This window comes from Uloborus diversus, chromosome 8 (assembly GCF_026930045.1).
Source record: "Uloborus diversus isolate 005 chromosome 8, Udiv.v.3.1, whole genome shotgun sequence".
Classification (NCBI taxonomy): Eukaryota; Metazoa; Arthropoda; class Arachnida; order Araneae; family Uloboridae; genus Uloborus; species Uloborus diversus.
In genome coordinates this window covers 104,189,957-104,211,474 of record NC_072738.1, presented here as the reverse complement: position 1 = coordinate 104,211,474, position 21,518 = coordinate 104,189,957, and the positions used below count along the sequence as shown (strand labels likewise).

Sequence of the window (21,518 nt, the reverse complement as noted above, 5' to 3'; positions counted from 1 at the left end):
AAACGGTTATGAGCAAAAGAGCCAAATTCGGTCGAGAAAGTCACAATATCTTGGAGATGATTGGGAAGGAGAATTTGCCAATAGGCCGAATGCAGATCTAAAACGGTATAGTACTTATAGGATGAGACGGCATTGATTAACGTAGAAATTTTGGGAAGTGGGTATGTGGAACTTTCGATGACGGAATTTAATAATCTTAAATCTAATGCCATACGGTACTTAGGTGGTTCATTAGGCCCAGATTTCTTACGTACCATTATCATCGGACTCGCATAGTGGCTCACATTTCTAGAAATAATTCCAGCCTCAATTAATTCATCCAATTCTTCCTGAACCTGTCCTTTTAACGCCTGAGGAATTTCAAAAGGTAAGGCCTTAATTGGATTATTGTTACGCAAAATGACTGAAGGAGTGACAATGTCAGAACACCCTAAAGCTTTGACAGATTTACTAAACACAGAAAAATTTTTCATCAAAATGTTTAATAAAATATCTTGTTGTGAAGTATTTAAGTGATCTAATTTAAAATCTGAAGGACTCAGTTCCTCTTTCCTGATTTTTAATACTTCGTCTGATGCAATAATTTGGTGACAAAATTGGGATTGATTGCTTGAGCATGTAGTTTCATTCAAAGAATCAATTAAAATTTCAAACTGTTCAGTGACATGACCCATTACCATACCTTTATTTAAATGAAGAGGATTGTTACCTATATTTCTGATAATAGAGGAGAAATTATGTTTCTCGACTAAGTGCACAGCGGGATGAATTTCACAAGTTATGTCATTAACGGTAGGAATAAAATAAATTTCAGATGATTTGACCGGTATGTCAGATAACGAAAAATTAGCAATAGCAGTTTCCCCCGGTTGGATAATTAATTTGTTTTTAAGAGCAACAGAAAAAGCCTTGTCACTATGCAGAGAATTAATTTTGGCCAAATGTTGTGAGATGTCAGTTTGAGGCATTAAAGGAGCTTTAAAATTATCAAAAGTGGCACTGCCGGTCTTAGTGTCAATTAACACATTGAAACGGGTTAAAAAATCATAACCTAATATCCCATAAAAAGAGGAAGGTGCAAAATCAGCAACAAAAAATGGGTGCTTAAAGAAATTTTTACCAATTTTAAATGAAACCTCAGCGCACGCAGAAAATGATAAGTTAGAATTTACAGTCCTGATTGTGACAGTGCGTGAGAGAAATCTGCATTTTGTCAAAGATTTTATCTGTTCGAAAACAGCTTTTGAAAATAAGCTGACCGAAGATCCTGAATCCAAAAGCATTGGGAATATCTCATGACCAATTGAAATATTAAGTATAGGTAAGTCGCTAACCTTGTTATCAGAATGAACATTAAAAATGGATTCGGATTGTTTGCATTGAGACTCATCAGGCTTTGAAAATTTCGACAAAAATTCCCCAATAGTATCTTTACCAATGGAGCTATTTAAAAAGGTATGTAAATCTGGATATGTATTATGTTTCTTACATTGAACAGATTCAGTCTCCTGTACACTAATATTTTGAGGGACCAGATATGAGAAATCAGTTACCGAGGCCAAGCCGTCCCTCATGGATGACCCCCTCGCCAGTTTAAATTGTCTCCATTTTGTGTTGGAGTATTAAGTCTTACTTCCGGCGATGAAAATCTGTTTTGCGACGGAAATTGTAGGGGTGGAACAAAATGGTTGGGGAAATTAAAGTTACCACGTGGCCTAAATGGAATACGAGGTGCAAAGAAATTTTGACTTTGAGGCCTATTTTGACCTTGATTTGAGAAATTGTTAAGGGGTTGACCCCCATTGTAAATCCGACAATTAATCATTAAGTGGTTTGTTCTACCACAAAATACACAAAAAGTGTTATTAGAATTTTGAGAGACTTTTTGCTGGGGTTTGGGCAAAACAGTTTTCTCATTAACGGAAGAGACGCGAATGTACAAAGGACATTCAACAAGTGGGTGTGGACTTTCCCCACAAAGACGACAATTTGACATTAATTTAGTGACACATGTTGTTAAAGATCGTAAATTTTCGGCCAAGGCATCTATTTGCACTTGAGCACTAGTCATAGCATTTGTCAATTTTGGTTGGCCTGTTACATGTAAACAGTGTAACTTATTAGCCTTGTCGACTAAATCGGTAAATTTTGACGTGTCGACATCAAGTAGTTTGTCCTTGATATTCAATGGTAAAGCCGCCAAAAATTGGTAAGATTTTATTTGGGTGAGGGCAGCACTATCCGTAATAAAAGGATATGCTGAGTGAGCAGCACGTTCAACACGATGTGCTAAACTCTGAATACTCTCATGAGTTTCAAATTTGATATTTTGAAATTCTGAAAGGGACACAGAAGAAGGGGTATGCATTTTGAAAAATGCACGCAATTTGTCACAAGCCTGGTTAAAAGTCATAGACTCCAAGCAACTGGGATTGGTCGCAAAAAAATACAAGGCAGAGCCAGAAAGTTTTGACTTTAAAAACATAAGAGTCGTGGGATCATCCCAACCGTTTAAATTCTGCAAGTCCTTAATTTGTGATATAAAAAATTCAACAGTTTCTGGCTCGCCTGAATATGAGGGAATGGGGAAGTTAAAATTCCTACTCGCCACAGCACCTTGAGGTGACTCATTGGCCATATTCACACCTTGGGGTGGGTCGGTTTGAGTACTATCAGTTGACATGGCAACAAATGTGCCGTCTTTTACTTTAGCACAAAAATCAATGAGCATCTAATATAATTTTCACTTAATTCACACGGTGCAATCATGAGAAACAAAAATTTTTAAATGCAAATATTGTTGAAAGCACATGCACACATGATAATAAATGCAACTAATAAAATAAAAAAATGACATCAAATTTTTGAACTAAATTAAAAATATAAAATTAATATATCCCCCCATTAACATCACAGAAATACAAAAAGCCATATGAAAAAAAACAACAAAAGTGCATATGCATTCAACTTCAGAAAAAAAAGGCATTCAAGACCTGGTCAAAAACGGCGCCATTTTGTCATGTTGCGCGCGTTTAATTTTGTCAAATTATACGAAAACCAAAGAGAAAGCGATTTTAGGCCGTGGAAGTGGAAGCATCGCTGCCGCGCATAACCTCAGACCAACGACTGCCTTGAATGCCCAAGAACAAAAATTTAAAAGAGACTTACCCGGGGGTGGTGTTTGTTGACGATAGAAAACACAAAATTAATTACCACACATTCTTTATTCTACGTTACTTCCAAGCAGACATGAAGACAGGCACTAGGCATGGTGATCACCAGAACATTTCACTTAGTATAAAAAAAAACAAATGCGAGGAATACAGACTTAAGAGTTCATGAATGGAGCTGGGTTTTGTTGCTAAGTTCGTTAACGATCAAAAAAAGGTAGAGTTCTCGCGGAGGGTGGTGGAATATTTAAATTGAAATGGACGAAGGACGTACAGTTCGCTATGAATATGGTGGGATGTTATCGAGGGATGGCTTTTGATAAAAAAAAAAGTCCGTTGCAGGCCGATGTACGTTGAGACGAAAATGGTGCAGGCTGTAATCACCATGGTGACAACGTTGAGCTCGTCACACGCTTAAAAAGGAATCAGGATACATTCAAGGTAAATGCGGATCCATGCCGTCACCTCATGGTATGTAGATCATCGAAGAAGTAGTTACATTAAGGGGACGATTCAGGTGCACTCTGCGTGCCGCCATCGGACGCCATCATTCAAACAGGTGATGGATCATCAATGCACTCATCTTCAGCTGCGACGAAGTACGGTCTTGATTAATATATTTTAAACATATATGAAAAAATGAAACGTTCACCTCATGTTGAGGTTATTAACGATTTTGCGGCGAGCAACGGCCGTCCCCAGACGCCGTGCACCGATGCTTCATTATCGCCATCGTAGAACAAAAACCGGAGCCGCAGAAAATGCGACCGAGCGGACAGAGAGCAGCAAGTAGAGTGAAGTGGGGTGGAAAAATGAATCGGCAAATGAGCGATCAGATCCGGGTACGCGGTGATGCGCGGGAACCAATGAGTGCGTTTGGCGCCCAAACAACGAAGGGAAGGGGACGCTACGCCATTTTAATGGCCGACAAGAAGATGCAAAAAAATCAGATCGACGCTTGAAAAATTGACAAAAAGCTAAACGATGGGAAAAGTGAATAAGTCATATTTTGATATCGTAAAGTGTGCGAAATTTAACGGGGGAACGCGGGGAAAACGTGGAATGCACAAGAAAATAAAAAAACAACAAAATGGGGGAAGAAAACGATTAAAATGACCGAAAACATGGGAAAAATGTAAATGGGTAAAAAAATGTGATATGCATTATCACAACAATTTCAACAAGCAGCCAAAATGAATTTTCCGCCACAGCATAGGTCAACTCATCATGTACATGGAACTCCAAACCTACCAAGAAATTACTGCAATGCAAAAGAATAAATTTTGACCAAAAAAAAATTTTTACAAATACTTGACCGTGAGAGTAAATTGAAGAAAGTTCCAGAAGAACAAAAATTTTACTTGAATTTTTCAGGAGACCAGTCCAAATTTTCTTCATTTTTTTTCGTCAATCTTGAATTTTGAATTTAAAAGTTCTTGCTGAAAAAGAAAAAAAAGTTCGTGAGAGTGTTACACCAAAAGAATGTCGTCAGCTACCACATGAGGACGTCAACAGGCATGGCACAACGTCAGGTGACAGGAGGACACCAAAGGCTCATCAGCAGCTGGTTCAGACACAGTCAAACACATCATTGGGAGCAGGCGATCACATCTGAAGGGCAGGTCAGCCAAAACATCAGGCAGGCAGCAGATCTCATCAAGGCAGTAGCACGCATGGACACAAGAAGAGGCACTAACGGCGGTTTCTTAACGGATAGGGACATCTCATGTCTGGATCAGGAATTGAAGCTCGAGGGCTGGGAGGCACTGGAGCATCACCACAGGGACTGGCATCTCGGGAAAGGCAAGCAGAGGGCACAGCATCAGCATTCGGACTCTGATGGGGCGACAGGACAGGCGGCTCAGCATCCAGTCGATCGACACTCACTTCAGGTGAAGATGGTCGCAACACGGGTATGTCAACAGGCTCATCAGGAACAGGGAGTTGATACGGTTGAGGCGAATCAGGACGCTGAACAACATCATCGTTTGGCAACTGATTTTCTTGAAGATAAGGAAGACGTTTCTGGACCTTGATCAATCGGTTGATGTGTATCTTTTTCAGAGGTGCCGCTTTATTATTCAGTTCTTGAATGAGCACAAGAACAGGAGATACAATACGTTTACAAAAGAAAGGTCCACTAAAGGATGGACGAAACTTATTTTTCGACTTAAGATACAGCCAGTCGCCAGCATTGATCTTTCGAGATTTACAATTGGAATTTTGGGTCTCATTTTGTGCCAACTTCTTACTTACAGAATTCTGGTAAACCTCCCGATAAACAAATTGCAATTGCTCTAAAAGTTTGTGCAATTCAAAAGCCGAATCCAAAGATGGATTAATATTAAAATTAACAATGTCTGTAATTAATGATAATTCTCGACCGAAATGAACTAGATTAGGAGAGAATTCAGTAGTTGAATGTGTGGACGCGTTATAACAGGCTTTATGAACATCAACAGCATAATCAAAATCAAGACCTGATGCCAGCAAAGCTTTAATCGAAGTTTTAATGGATAGGTTCACTCTCTCACTCAGAGTGTTAGCTTGGGCATTAGCCGACGTAGTGTGCCTTAACTGAATATTAAAAAGCTGATTAAATTTAGCAAATAGTTCACAATTGAACTGACGACCAAGATCTGTCAAAACTAATTCAGGTCTACCAAACAAAGTGACGTATTTAAAGAAAGACTTAGCAACTGACACAGCAGTTATATTATTCAAAATATACAACTCTAAGTGTCTCGAAAAGGCATCAATGACAGTTAAGATATATTTGTTATTGCCGAGAGGTCCAACGATGTCGAGTGTCACTAGTTGATTGCATTTAACAGGTGAAAAGGTTTCCTGAAAGGGTGCTTTGTTTATACGATGAGGCTTTGCCTGAATGCACTTGGTACAACTAGCACAGTAATTTAAGCAGTCAACATACATTCTCTCCCAATAAACATTTTTAGTTAGAAATGCATAAGTCTTATTTATGCCAAGATGTGAATGATGAGCAATACTTAAAACTTTAGCTTTTAAAGAATCAGGAATGACAATTTTCAAATTTTCCTGATCATCATTAGATGAATTACTTTTGCACATCATTAAAACCAAAGTTTCAGGATGGATACAAAATTTGTTATGTTTCTCAAGAGCAACTCTATTAAGAATATTATTATAAATGACAGATAATTTAGGATCTTTTAATTGCTCTTTTAAAATTGTCGACTGAGTTACTTGCAACAAAGGATCTTTCTCCTTTTCTCCAACATCAATTAAACTCAACACATTAACATAATGTTGTAAAAGTGTACCAGAATTCTGTACATTATCAACAAAATTAACATTTTGATCAGAACCATCAGTGTTTACACAATTCCCAGTATTATCCTCATACACTTCAACAATTTCCGGTAAAACTTCCCCCTTATCGAAAGTTGTGTCAACCACAGGGTTAATTCGATTATCACGTAACAAAGAAGGATCTGATACTACATCAACTTGATGATTTGTAAGGTCTGTGCGAGAGAGCATGTCAGCAAATAAATTTTTTTCACCAGCCAAATGTAAGAAGGAATAATTGTATTCAGATAAAGTCATTAGCCACCGAGTAGTTAAAGATGCAGGAGACGAGTTTTTACTGTAAAATTTCAGACTTTTGGCATCACATAATAAAAAGATGTGGCGATTAAATATGTATGACTTGAATGCTTCGAGAGTCTTCACAATTGCCATCAATTCTAGCTTTATAGCAGGATACCTTGTTTCAGCTGGAGAAAGCAATTTCGAAAAGAAAGAAATTGGGATAAACAGACCATCCCTCTTTTGCAAGAGCACACCACTTATTGCCAGTCCACTTGCATCTGTGTTCACATAGAATTTCTCATTCCAGTTCGGTTGAACAATATATGGATTCTTGAAAAACACTTCTTGCAATTTTTGAAAACATTCATTCACTTCATCTGTCCATTTAAAAACTGCTTTAGGATGGGTCAACTGATTCAGTGGATGAATCAAATCAGAAAATTTGTATATGAGTGTTCTGTAATATGAGCAAATACCAATGAAACGCTTCAGCTGCTTCTTTGTTTTTGGTGGAGGAAAGGAAGTAATTTTCACAATATTTGACGAGATTGGCAAGACTTTATGTTGAGAAATCTGGAATCCCAGATAATCTATTTTGTCCATGAAAAAATGACATTTCTTCGGTGACAGAGTCAAGTTAAAGTCTTTAAGGACTGAAAACAGTTTCTGAAGCTTAACCTTCATCTCATCAAAGGTTCTGGAAGCTACAATCAAATCATCTTGATAACTAAAGATTCCATCCATGTTTGTTTGTTCACAAACGGTGTCAGAATAATGTTGTTGTATGCTCGCTCCACTGGCCACGCCAAAAGGAATTCTGTGAAAAGCGTAGGTACCCCAAGGTGTAGTGAAGGAAAATTTGTCTCGGTACTCTTCTGGTAAATCAATTTGATGATAGGCAGCATGTAAGTCCAAAGTTGAAAAATATTTGTATTCTGACAAAGAGTTGATCAGGGAATGGATCTTCGGAAGCGGGTAAGATGAATGAACAATTACGGCATTTAAAAGTCTTAAGTCTAAGGCCAATCTGTACTTTTGTACACCTGATCCGTCATCTTTTTTCTTCACCAGGAGACAGGGGCAACCGTAGTTAGATAAATTCCTAGAAATCACGTTAGCCTCTTGTAACTGATTTAATTGATTTTTAGCTTCTTCTTGAAGACTCTGAGGTATGGGGAAAGGAAGTGCCTTAATTGGATAATCATGAGTGAATTGAAAATCAACTCTGATTCTGTCTGAATGACCGAGAGAGTTCAAAGAACTTGAAAAACACTGTGTATTTTCTTTCAGCAGATTTTGCATGTCAGACAGTTGATCATCCTTTAAATGAGCCAAATTAAAATTTTCCAAGTTAAATTCTTTTTCCCTGAGTTGCACAACTTCATTAGACGCCTGAATAAAGTTCAGTGAATGCTCATTATTTTTATTCTCAATCTCCTGAATATGGTCAATTTGACTCAAGTGCCCCAAAGTCATGTTTTTATTGAGATGAACTTTCTGAGAAGAATTGTTCTCAACATATAGATAAAAAGAATTTTTCCTGCACAGCTGCCCATTCGGATCCTCATCAATAGAAATTATCGACTCTTCAATTTTAACTGAATTAACCGAATCACAAATTGTAAACAAAAAATGTGATTTGTTGTCTAACTTCCCATGAGCAAAAACTTTAATGAGAGCAGTTTGTTTTGGTTCAACAAACTGTTTAGAAAAAACCTGAACTCTATTCATTGCTTCCAAACTGGGAGATGTGTAAGCACTACAATTATTACACAAGTTCACATTGTTGTCAAGTTCATGAGGGCTCCTCAACAAAGGAAATTTGTTACCGTCATAAAATAATACATTCTCTTTAGGAAGAATATACATGTTATGTTTAGTTAAGAATTCATAACCAAGAATTCCCACAAATGGAGAATTATCTCTGATATTCATAGTGTAGAAAGAATGACGAAAGAAATTACTTTGAATTTTAAATGAGAATTCTACACATGAAATAAAATCTACACTGGAATTCACAGTGGATACAGTTATTCGTCTTCCTAAATTTTTGATTTTGACAATTTGTTTAATTTTCTGGACAACATCATCACTCAAAATGCTAAGACTAGCTCCAGAATCAATTAAAAAAGGAAAAAACAAATTAGAAATTTGAACTTTGACTAATGGCAACTTATTTGACAAGTCCTCATGATGTGAACTTTGTAATCTTACATTTACCAGAGCTGCAGGAATAAATTCCTGAGCTTCAACCGACAATGATGACTTATTTTTCACAGGAGAAGTTTGAGTTGCAAGAGTTTTGCCAATTTTAATGACACCGGTGGATTTTTGAACAGGTCTCGAGTAAGTATGACCACTAGAGCGAGTCAGATCTGACACATTACCACCACGAGTAGAATTATTTTGGCCAGAAGGATTTACATTATGAAAATTTGGCACAGAGTTATTGAAAATAGGTGGTTGTAGTACAAAGAGAATATTACGAGGTGTAAAAGACATATTATTTTCAGAAAAATTATGAAAACCAGGTGTAGGAGGTACAGGAAAATCAACACCACAATTATGATACAGATCATTAGAGTTCATGTTAGCATTTTGTGTGGCATTTATGACATTGCTTTGATTTACAGTACACAAGGAACTCATGTCCTTTGCATCATGTACCATACGAACATTTGAATTACCACCTGGACAAAAATTAACAACATTTTTGTCTTTGTTTGGACAGAAATTATAACTATAATTAGGCAAAAACTCTGCAGTATGGTGAACTGGATGTGGAAAGTGAAATCTGGGCTCTGGGTTTTGTACCAACAGACTTCTATTTTGAATTTGATGATCAGAGGTTACCACTGGTGCACAATTTTGAAAAGACAAAATTTTTTCTGATGCCTGTGGGTCAGATTCATTGTTTGAATACACAAAAGATGTTTGGGAAGCATTAACACACTTAATGGGAGAATACTGTGTACCCATATCATTGTATTGAATTTTATCTTTTATAATTCTCGAAAAACTCAGACAGTTCACCTGATGATTTCTGAACCTGTTATTAAACCTCTGATTTTGACGATAATTATCATTTCTGAAATTATATCTAATGGCTCTAGAATTCGATTGATTATCAGTATTAGAAAAATTTCCCGACACAGGTCTTTCAAAATAATTAGAACTGCCCAAGGGCTCAAAATTTGAATTATGAGATTGGCTGAAAAAATTGTTTCGACCACGAGAAATATTAGACCTAAGTCGTCGATTTTGAAATCGAGCACTGTTGTTCATTTGTTTTAAATACACAAAACATCTCTCTTGCACATGACCAGCTTTACCACAAAATCTGCACAACAGTTTTCTGAATTGACGGTTTTGAGGAAATTGTCTTGAAGACACCTCACATTGTTTAGATTCACAAGCAGAATTACTAGGAATAGTGTCCAAATGCTCCAGAGAAGCAAACAATTTTTGTTTTGGATAACCATCATTTTGTTTAGCTTTAGACTGAACACCCCTTTTATTTTGATCCAGTTGCAATTCTAGCGAAACAATTTTTTCCTGTAGTGCCAAAACATGTTCATCAGAAAATTGAGGATTCTCATAGGATTTAACATCATCTTTCAATTTTTGCAATTCCTCAATTTTTTTTACAGCCAAGTCAAATGACTTGATGTCAAGTTCTAAAATTTTGACTCTAAAGTCTGACGGAATGGTAGACAACAATTTTTGGTACATTATTTCATTTTGAAATTCAGGATTCTTAATTTTGAAAACACTAGTGGTAATTAATTTTATTCTATGAGCCAAATTCAAAATTGACTCTGATTGTTCCATGTTAATGGAGTGAAAGTCCTTCATAGAATAAGTATTAACCACCGGCTTAAAAAATGATAACAATGCATCAGTTACTTTTGTAACTGAATCAGAATACCTTAAATCTGGTGTCTCTAAAATATACTTAAGTGCTGCTCCCGACAATTTACTTTTAATGTACAAGACACCTTTTTTTTCAGACCACGAATTAACACTAATTATATCTTTAACCTGCTCTACAAAATATTGTGTTTCAGTGGGATCTCCACTAAAATTAGCAACATTGAGCATGAATGGGGATCTGCCAGAACTGTAAGTTCTACAAGATGCAGCATTTTGAGGGGTTTGTGTCACACTAGCATTATCAACAGTGTTGGACACGGCTGACAAAGTTGGGTCAACCTGACGGGTTTTTCTTTTAGCAGGCATGGTCAAAGAAAAATTAATTCACAACCAAAAATTTCATTTGACTTAGAATGACAAAAATTTCAACAAGAAACAATTTTTCAACAGTAGATGTACAAGCAAACAATTTCCACTGAGCGTTAGAGTTCATTCCCATAATATCAAGTGTCACAAATTTATTTTTTTTTTTTTTTTTTTTTTTTATGAGCTCGGTTTCACAAGAAAAGGAACTGGCAACACGCCAAAGATGGGACTGGTCACGCACCAAAAATGTCGCGTAGTTGTGTGGGGAGGCCGGGGAACAGGCTAAGAAAATCATTCAAAAAAACTTGTGTTCGGCTCGTGAATCCGTATAGTGGTGAGCGTTTAAATAAACAAAGACATTTCAGCATAAACCCAAGAACGGTGAATTCACCCCGCGACAAAGTGAATTCACTAATCGTTTGATTTGACAGCTTGATCATTCGATCTTATTGTTATGGGAGAACTCTAACTCCGAAATGATATGAACATACATTATGAAAGCAGATAATACAATTGAAAAGTTGGCATCACAAACATGAACTGAGACCGAAATATTTTATAAAGCGTACTCACGTACATTTGAAGTTCTCATGCCGGGTAACGGAAAACTGAAAGTCTAAACGAAGAATAATCCATGAGAGTTCGTGAACATAACCGATTTATTGTCCCACTTTTCACATTACAAACGGGAAGCAAGGTCAGCACAAACGCACAAAACAGTGGCAGAACAGACATGTGGTCACAGCATATTAAACATCATGGCACAGCAGTAAAACACAATGCGAAACAATCACTCATCAAATACAGGCACACCGAACTAAAGGACCGCTTAGGAGCCATACTCGGCCGAGCGAATCGGGCCAAGAACCCTTCGCTCTTCAACACGGCGTTCCGATGCAAGCAAAAAATATGATCTCCCCTTAAAAAAAGTTGCGTGGCCTTTTTATCAACATTTCATGGAAGCTTCTAGAAGAAAAATTACATCATCCACATAACCGACTTATTGCGGTTCCCTGTCCAATACTAATCATTTCAAAACCAAAACTTTCTCGCGGTTGGCTAAAAGTTCAGTGACCTCAGAAATGCGAATCAATGACGTCATCATAAACTTTCCAGCACGCGCAGAGAAAGGATTCAGCAAACGGCTCTCGATCGGCGCCGGAAATCGAAACAAAAAGAAACTGAATGAATGTGGATTACACCACAGTTTACATGAAAATATAATAGTAATAAATCAGTTAAGCTTCTTTTGTAGATTTGCACTGATGGTATTATTTACAAATATTGGACCTTCTTTTACCTATAATGCCAGTGTCGTATTATCTACATCTCTCAACCCTCCCACACACATACACACACAGAATGGTGGGTGTATAATTGAAAAATTCTGAACATTTTTACGTTGAGTATTAGATAATTGAACATTTAATCCAAAATCAATATGTACCATAAAAGACGGGAATTAAACTTGGTATATTAGCATTTTAAGAACTTTTTTAGGAGAATAACATTTTTTAAAAATAAATAAATTTTAATGCAGAAAAGGCTTAGTTTATGGCTTCCTGAGTGATTGTCCGCGTCTTCTAGTCACCCTGATCATGGCTTGCTCCCCCTAGATGCAGCACTGAACAAGATATCTGCTAGTTTTTAAAAACGATGATAGTTGGCACTCAACTAGGTTTCAAAGTCAGCTAGTAGATGTAACAGCATCTACTGCATCGATTAGCCAGGATTGAAACTTAGTACAGTCTGACCACCGATTAGATTGAAATTCAAACATCCAGTATACAGGCGGACATTAACACATTTCTTAGTTTTCAGGGTTGTCAGCTTTTGTAGATGATGTTAGCCTCTAAATCAAGCAGAGTCACATTTAAATGAGTGGAACATGTGCATCAATTTTTACTTTTCCCCTCCTTCAGATAGACGTCTTAATTGGGTGTTTGCCAATTCCATATAATCTGTGGACAGACTGTAATGTGTTGACGCTTGGCAAAGTTGTCCCGGTTCACAGGAAAGCATCACAAATAAAAAAAGTTAAATTTAATTTTCTTAAAAAGTAAGTACTAGTCCCCCGCTCCTTTTTTTTTTTTTTTTTTTTAACAATAATTACCTTTGAAAAAGTGTTCGGAATTTTGTGTATCTTTTACTCCAAAATAAATTTTGAAATGCAATAATACAAAAAGTAATGTTTGTATTTTCTGTACTTTTTTCAGCCATTTGTTTCTCTTTAAACATCATTCAAACATTATTTGTTGATATATATCATGGTTTGTTTCAGTGGTTGGATAAACTACATTTTTTTTGTAGCGAACTACAACTACTTTGTTACAAATGTAGTTAACTACAGCTACAACTACTTTTTTAAAATGTAGCAACTACAAACTACTTTTGAAATGTAGTCGCTACTTCGCTACTTTCCAAAAACTAAGTAAATAAGGTGGGGTTGTCCCTCAAAAAAAAGAAAATCAATTTTTCAAGTCCCATACACTCTTGTGTTTTTCCTTTTCGGTGAAAACAATCATGAGAAAAAGTTTCGTATAATTTGCACAACGACAACCCGTGCTGACTTGCACCTGAAAGTGTAAAACAGTACTTGTATGCTAGGACAAATGGGGGGGGACTGCTTAGAAACTTGAAATTTCTGTTGATAAAACGTTGCCCCTGTACCCAACACCCCACATGTACAACAAGAACATTTATTCAAATTAAAAAACATTTAGATATGCCACACTTGACCTAAAATTTATAATTTTATTCAAAAAAAATCGATTTTTTCAGTTATCTTTTAAAAAATACATATAAATTTAAATAGAATATCAAGTTTAAAAATTACTGGCGAACACATTTACAGGTCAACAATTGCAAACGAATAATAAAAAAATAATATATTTTAAATGAAAAATTTAACTCGACCTGGAAAAAAAAAACAGATCTTTGAGTACTATGTGGGAGACTTAAAAATTACAGGAAAACAAAAATTTCTATTGAACGCTAATTACCTACTTTTCTACTTTACTGTTTATATTTTTCAGCTTGATAATTTTGTAAAATCTTACATTTCTGAAAATATGTATCAAAAACTTAATTTTTTGAAGAAAATTCTAAATGTTAGGCACGTGTGGGATATCTAAATGGTTTTTAATTTGAATAAATGTTTTGTGGTTCATATGTGCGGTATAGGAGCAACATTTTATCAACAGAAATTTTGAGTTTCTAAAAAAAATTTATTTTAATTTGGTCTAGCATTACACAATTGCTGGTTCACACTTTCAGACATAATCGGCACTTGCTGCCGTTGTTCAAATTATATGTTTTTTTTTTTTTTTTTTTGACGTAAAAGATAAAATATAAGAGAGTGTGCGACTTGAAAAATCAACTTTCAATTTTTTTGGTGGGGGGGGAGACACCCTAATACACACACACACCGTAAGAGGATTGAACAAAAAAAGATTGATAAATTAGCTCATCAGAAGACACTAAGAAAACTGTCCGTTATCATACTCTCATCCACTGTAATGCTCGTATTTATTGTAAGTCCTCCAGAGCAGTTCAATTTCATCCTTTTCTATAACATTTTCTGTAGCTTCTTTTTATTTGGTAAATACTGTCGAAAAGTTAAGCCTCGCTAAAATATTTTTGTTTTTCAATCTTCGATCTGTTCATATAAAATTCACCAAATTTTCAACTCGCAAAATCACTGATATCTTCATCTTCGCAAAAATAAGTGCTTTTTGCAATATAAATATTGGTGAAATATGAAAATTATGACGGCAAAAAAACTAATGTCGTCAAACAGATAGAACGTATGGCGTCAAAATGAAATGCCTGAGGTCAGCTCGTATTTTTATGAGTCTTATTTCTCATTGCATCCGCTGATGTACTTGTGTACAATTTGTACCAGTCAAATTCGTTTCAATCTTGATTTTTTTTTTTCAGTTTATTTAAAAGTAGTTTCCAGAAATCGCTACAAACTACTATTTTTTTGTAGTTAACTACTCACTACACTACTTTTTTTAAAAAGTAGTGCGCTACACTACAAACTACTCAAAAATGTAGCTACTACAGTAGCGTCGCTACTCGTAGCGTGCTACTTCCAACCACTGGTTTGTTTTGTAAATGAATGATTAAGATGATCGTTTTTTGGGCCATTAAACAGAAAGACAGTTTGTCCCGCTCGTGACAGCTTCTATATATCAATAAAAACTATACTTTAAATGGGTAATGAGTAAAATTTTGTTGATTAAAAAGTCACAAACGTATGTGTAATTTCTTAAGCAAAAAAAAATTTTCATTACTTTTTAAAACGATTACTTTTTAATGAAATATGTTATGTGTAGGACAAAATAGTGGAATTTTCATGAAACTGCCCTTATAGCTTGATTCTTAATTTATAGGTTGCTGCAAGTTTATTTTCCTGTTGCCATGAAGTGGTGTGAAAAAAATGTTTTACCTCACATTGATTCATTTTGGAGACTGCTGTCAGAATTATTTATGTCCCTTTGGAGAAGTTCATTAGGAGTTCGAAGTTGGTGCAATACCAATGTTCAGGCTACATTAATTTTGGTACTAGTTATGATTCTTGATTATTTTTGTGTGTTTTTTTTTTTTTTTTTTTTTTTTGTGTGTGTGTGTGTGTCAAATATTGTGCAATTCCATAGTAGCCAGTGGTGCACACAGGAATTTTGCAAGGGAGGGTCCAAGGTCAAAAGCCTCATTCTCATATCATACCCCAATATGCCGTCAAAGAAACATAGTGACTTGATTTTATCAAATCCAGAAAACGAAAAACAATTAAAAATAAACAATTGAATAAATAATTAGCAATATTTAATGAATTATACTTAAATAAATAACCAGAAAGCCAAATAATTTACGCTTTTACTTTTCTCATAACTAAAAAGTAGATTCAAGTTCATAGAATCTCATTTTAATCTGTAATTACAAAACTAAAAACATGATTATTACAGTGTATTCATTTATAATCACCATTTTGCTTCTTACAGGCAATTCGTTGTAGGGAAAGTGCACTTTTTTTTTTTAAATTTAACATGAGGGTTTTATTTTTTCAGTTATTTGAACTGAAACTGTTACCTTTGTTTATTCTACATACAAAATAGATAGAATCGTAATAAATCGGGGGGGGGGGGAAGCAGGACCTATGGGAGGGGTCCAGACCCTCTGGACACCTCAGTAACAGATGTATCAATTGTGATACATAACACCCTAAAAAGACTCCAAGCATGTTATGTATCCTTCTTCCATGACATGAACTGTATGAAGAACATCGAATTGTATTTTTATATAGTCATTCAGAGTAACTTTGTGCCACACTTGCTCTGCTTTTAACTTCCCCGCACCTGTTTTAATATGGCTATTACATCTATTAGCATAAAACAATAGAAAAACTCCTAAAGTCTAGTGTAGCTACGTAAAATTAAGAAGTAATTGTTACTAAAACTATTTAGAAAGAATTAGTAACTTGGCCTAAAGTTAGCCTGACATTCAGAAATGCAGCATTTCCTTTGGAACAAACCTTTAAGTTTTTAAATGCATCATTTTCATGTGGTTTCCTTCAGGCTTACCAATCAAAATTTTTTGAGCCTTTTTTTTTCTTGCCCTTTTATGTTTGAAAAACTAATTTCCAGCATTGCACTATTTTAGTCACCATTTTTCATTTTAGTTTGAATGAATGTTTGAAATGACAATTTTGTGTCAGAAAAGCACAAGGGTTTTTTTTTTTTTTTTTTTTTTTGGTCACTAAACTGCACTTTTCACTCCACGGTCCCCCATACCTACCACTATTTGTGGTTTAACCAGTTGGTTGGGACCCTAAAGACAGCTCTGATTTTTCGATCCAGACCAGAAACCAAGCAATCCTTGATCGAGCATCCCCAGAGGTATTGTTTCACTTAGAGGTCTTTGTAACCACGAGCATATTTAACGTCCCCCAGTGGCCATTAATGAAGACGGTGGATCTTCAACTGGCTAAGATTGAACCCGGGACCCTCCAGTCACAAGTCCGATGCCTTACGGATCAAGCCACCACGGACGGCCTCTCACAAAACTACATTTGAGAATAATTTTGCATACAAATGAAAAGCAGTGTCATGTTTTAATTTATCCTTATTTATGAGATAAATTAGCAAAATGAGCAAATGAATGAAATAGGAAAAATTAGTAAATAAAACAGCAAATGAATACAATTTAAAAGGGAAAAAAGGTGTTATGCCAAAAGCTACCATTACACTTTGAACCCAGGTTACATACACCCAAACTAGGGCTGATGCACTCAAATCGCTTCAGCTAGGCTCATTTCTAAGGAAAATTGACTAAAATCCAGAATTTTGTCCAGATTTGTGACTCTCAAGGTTGTGCTGTTAGGTAGTCAGCCCACAAGCTATATTGTCACTAAATCCCTGATCCTCCATTGAAAATAACATTAACACTTTTAATCTCATAAAGAGGCAGAGAAAGTGATAAAATCTAGTTTTTAAAAAATCTATCACTCTTTTTTTCAATTATTATTATGATTATTATTTAACAGCTGAATATAATATACTTGTTTTTAATTTACAACTTTAATAAATTATGGGAACATTCTTTCTGGAGATATGTTTTTCTGTAATTTATTGTTATCTTCCCGCAGGTTGATCAATATTTTCCTGTGTATGCAGCAAAAGTAATAACTGCTGTGAATAATATTATATTGCTGCTTTCAAGTCAACTAAAGGTAGCATTTGCTTATGTATGGCAGTATGGACAGACAGCTGTGGTTTGGTTGCAGTCAAATGCTTATGTGTGAGTATTTTTAATGTGAAGTTAATTTTGATAAAACTTTAAATCTATATTCTGTATTTGTAAGTGGAGGGGGATTTGAATCATTAGTTTTCAATTATTACTTGCATAGAAAATTGTAAAATCATGCATCTAATGCATCTTCAAATGCTTAAATGTGCTTTTTTTTTACCTTGAAATTATGTTGCTATAAGTAGTCAAATTTTTGCTTTGTAATATCTAAAATGTTTTATGTGCACCTGATATATGTAAAATGACTTAATGTTAAATATTTATTAATGTACTTTTAAAGCATTATTGGAAAAGTTTCAAGAAAATATACAAAAATAGCAAAACATTTGTTGAATTTGAACCGTTTAATGTTCTTTCAACAAAACAATTTTAAAAAAATGCAATTTACCGACTGCCCAGTTATCTCATTTATGGACTGCAGTTTCGACCTTGTTATGTACTCGTCTCTCTGGAATAGGGAATAACCGAGCTGGAGGCAGATGTCATCTTGTTGAAGCTGAGAGTGCCAACAAACTGGTAGATGAAAAGTACATTTATCTTGCCAGCAAATGAGTATTTTACCAGTTTGTTGGCACACTCAGCTTCGATGAGATGACATCTGCCTCCAGCTCGGTTATTCCCTATTCCTGGCTGATGAGTCCATGACAAGGTCAAAACTGCAGTCTCTGGATGGGATAACTGGGCTATTGGTATATTGTATGTAGTTTTGCCTAAGCCCTGGCTTTGGGGCAGTAACTTACTGCTTATTAAAAAACATATTGGAGAATAATAAATTGCAGTTAGAATATCATAACTGAGGAATTCACTAGTAAGACTTCAGAATGAACAAAATATAAAAATAAATACATTGAGTAGAAAAATAGAGGAATAAAGGGAATTTTTTAGTTTATATTTTCTTTTATCTAGTTATTATATAATTAATTACTAAATCAAAATGAACAAAATTATTTCATGGAACTAATGGCGTCATGCCTTTATCCTATATGAAGTGAAGTATATTATTTCTATGACAGAGTTATGGAACACAAAAACTCTCAATTAGGTTTTCTTTCGATTTGAATTAACCAATTATTTAAAGCAATTCATTAAAAGTTCTGTATCCATGAATAGTTTATTATTTTTTTTCCAATGACAACAGTGTCTAGGGGGAATTATAAAATTATCATCAATCAAAAAAGCTGTGAAGGTCAGAGTTACAAAGTTTTGTTGAATGCCTTTTCTGCAAGTCTCAAAGCTGCAATGTTTTTGTTACATTTGGAAGAACATCGAAGGACTCAGGAGTTTTTACTTTCTTCTATATCTAATATATAGAAGAAAGTATTGGATTCGTGCAAATTTTCGAATTTCAAATTTTGACGGATTCGAACGTTTTGAGGTGGTCTGAGTCCATTTCGACCATTTTTGGAAAATGTCTGTCTGTCTGTGTGTTTGTGTATGTGTGTGTGTATGTGTGTATGTGTGTGTGTGTGTGTATGTATGTGTGTCACGTCTGTGTGTGACCAGTTTTTTGTGGCCGCTCTACAACAAAAACTACCGCATGAAATCGAACGAAATTTAGTACACATATGTGCCCCTATGTGAACTTGTGCCCACTAGTTTTTGGCGCGAATTCCTCCAAGGGGGGTGGAGCAATGGGACGTTTTTCGAGTTACGCATGCTTGCTATTCCTCAGGAAGTAACTGGCGGAATCAAACAAAATTTGGTCCATATGTTGGTATTAACAGGAACAGGTGCTGATTCAATTTTGGTGTCAATAACTCAAATAGGGGTTGAGCTATAGAACGTTTTTTGTCGTCAATTGTGACTGCTGTATCTCAAGAAATAATGAACAGAATGAAAGAAAAATTTATCGGCAAGTAGCCCTTAGTGGGTATAAGAACTGATTTTATTTTTGTGTCAACAGCTAAAAAGGGGGGGTAGCGCAATCGCCCGTTCTTTTTTTCCATTTTGAGTGCCCTATCTCAAGAAGTAATGCTACGTTCTGGTTGAAATTCGGAATATATGTGAATCCATATGTAAACAGGCTTTGGTTCAATTTTGACGCCGATCGCTCCAAGAGGTGTTGATTTTTTTTTTTTTTTTTTTTTTTTGCGAATAAAAATATTTTTATTAATGCAACAATAAGAAAGATAAATCGTAATAGATTGTCGTCTGCGTATTTCTCGCGATTTTAATTGTATGGAAATGATCGGAAATATTATCTCAATGATTTAAAATTTTTAACTGTTGCCATCTTATGTTTGTTAACAAATAAAATATTTGTAATTAATTCAAGCAAGGCTTTTAAAATAACTTTCAATTTTCGCTCTTTGCTTTGCTTTTGCAATAATTCAGACATTGGGATAGTCGTCAAGTTTTTGCATGTGTAATTTTGTTTTTGTTGGGAATATTGCTTCCTCGTCAAGCATGGGGAGGGATCAGAAAAAAAAAAGAAAAATATAGAAGAAAGTTTCGTGATGGCCACAACATACTAGTTTTAAATGTAATTGAATCTAAAATAAGGCAGTGAGAAACAAAGGGATGTAATGACAAAATAAAAAATTTGGAGATAACCAATACAAATGGTAGGTGAACCTCTCCTCTGTCTTGGGGGTAAGAGGTAGTACTAATACCCCTGGCAGGCACTGCTATACAGCATGATTTAGAGGGGGAGGAAACAATAAAAGCGTGCCTGGAACCGGAACTTTTAACGTGTTTTACTCGAAACTTTAAAGCTTCCACATACATCCCGTTGCTTCTCACTGCCTTAATTGATAAATGATGCATGTAAAATAACTTTAATTGATAATGTATAGTGAGAATTTTTCTATTTTATAAGAATGCAGAAGTGAGTTAAATGCATTTTTAAGCAGTTTCAAAGTTGTCTCAGAAAAAAAAACAGCTAATATTTATTCGTCAATATTTAGTGTTTGATTTAACCTAAATAAAATATTTCTTCCTAATCATCTTCATGATAAGTTTAAATCAGTTATAAATCTTTTGAAAGACAACTAGCTGCTTCCCTTTATGTTTCAAACTCGAAATTTATAGAATTATCAAATATCTTGTTTTTAACCTCCATAACTTGACAGATTCATCATAAGTTTTCTTCTTTTTTAGGGCGAACTCCATGGAAATAGTACGAAACCAAATTATTAATTTAAGTGGTTTCTTACAAGGACATGTTGTATCTCTAGTGAATTTTATTTACAGCCATATTCCTTCTCTTGTATGAGTCTGAACAAGGAAAAAAAATATTTGTACACTTTTTATAATTATTTTCAATAAATTTATAAAATGTTCTTCAGTTTCATTATTATTAGGGATGCACTGGATAGTGATTTTGCCAGATTCCGGATATCCTGCGTCTCTTCATTTGCCGGATTTGGATATTCGGACCGGATATCCTGCGGATATCCGACTTTATAGTTACTTTTAGTTACATTGCTTGTTCACATACTTTTATGTAATGCTGCATCAAAATAATGAATCAAACTTGTTTCACACATCATTTCTTTAAAAATGCATTACAGTCAGCGTTCTAAGACTCCTCGCGTAAGTCAAAATTTCGCGTTGTAGAGAAATGTATGTATACATTTTTTTAGAAACATACCAAATTCTTTTAGACACTGTTAAACACCCCTTAAACTGCTTTAAGGGATTCCTCAACTATACATTAGTTTCTTACATAAAGAACTGAACTTTTACTGTTTTTAAAAAATAAAAAAAACCATTTTATTCACGTAA

General features: G+C 35.1%; 1 protein-coding gene across 1 annotated transcript in view; it reads left to right on the top strand.

Moving 5' to 3' along the window:
• Nucleotides 1–21,065, top strand: part of LOC129227250 (transmembrane protein 214-A-like) — a 57,685-nt gene extending 36,620 nt beyond the window's left edge. Inside the window, exons 14-16 of the mRNA XM_054861766.1 lie at nucleotides 15,380–15,548; nucleotides 17,632–17,783; nucleotides 20,892–21,065. Coding sequence (XP_054717741.1) covers nucleotides 15,380–15,548; nucleotides 17,632–17,783; nucleotides 20,892–21,006 — 436 coding nt within the window. The 3' untranslated portion in view covers nucleotides 21,007–21,065. The remainder of the gene's footprint in view (nucleotides 1–15,379; nucleotides 15,549–17,631; nucleotides 17,784–20,891) is intronic.
• Nucleotides 21,066–21,518: the final 453 nt, after the last annotated feature.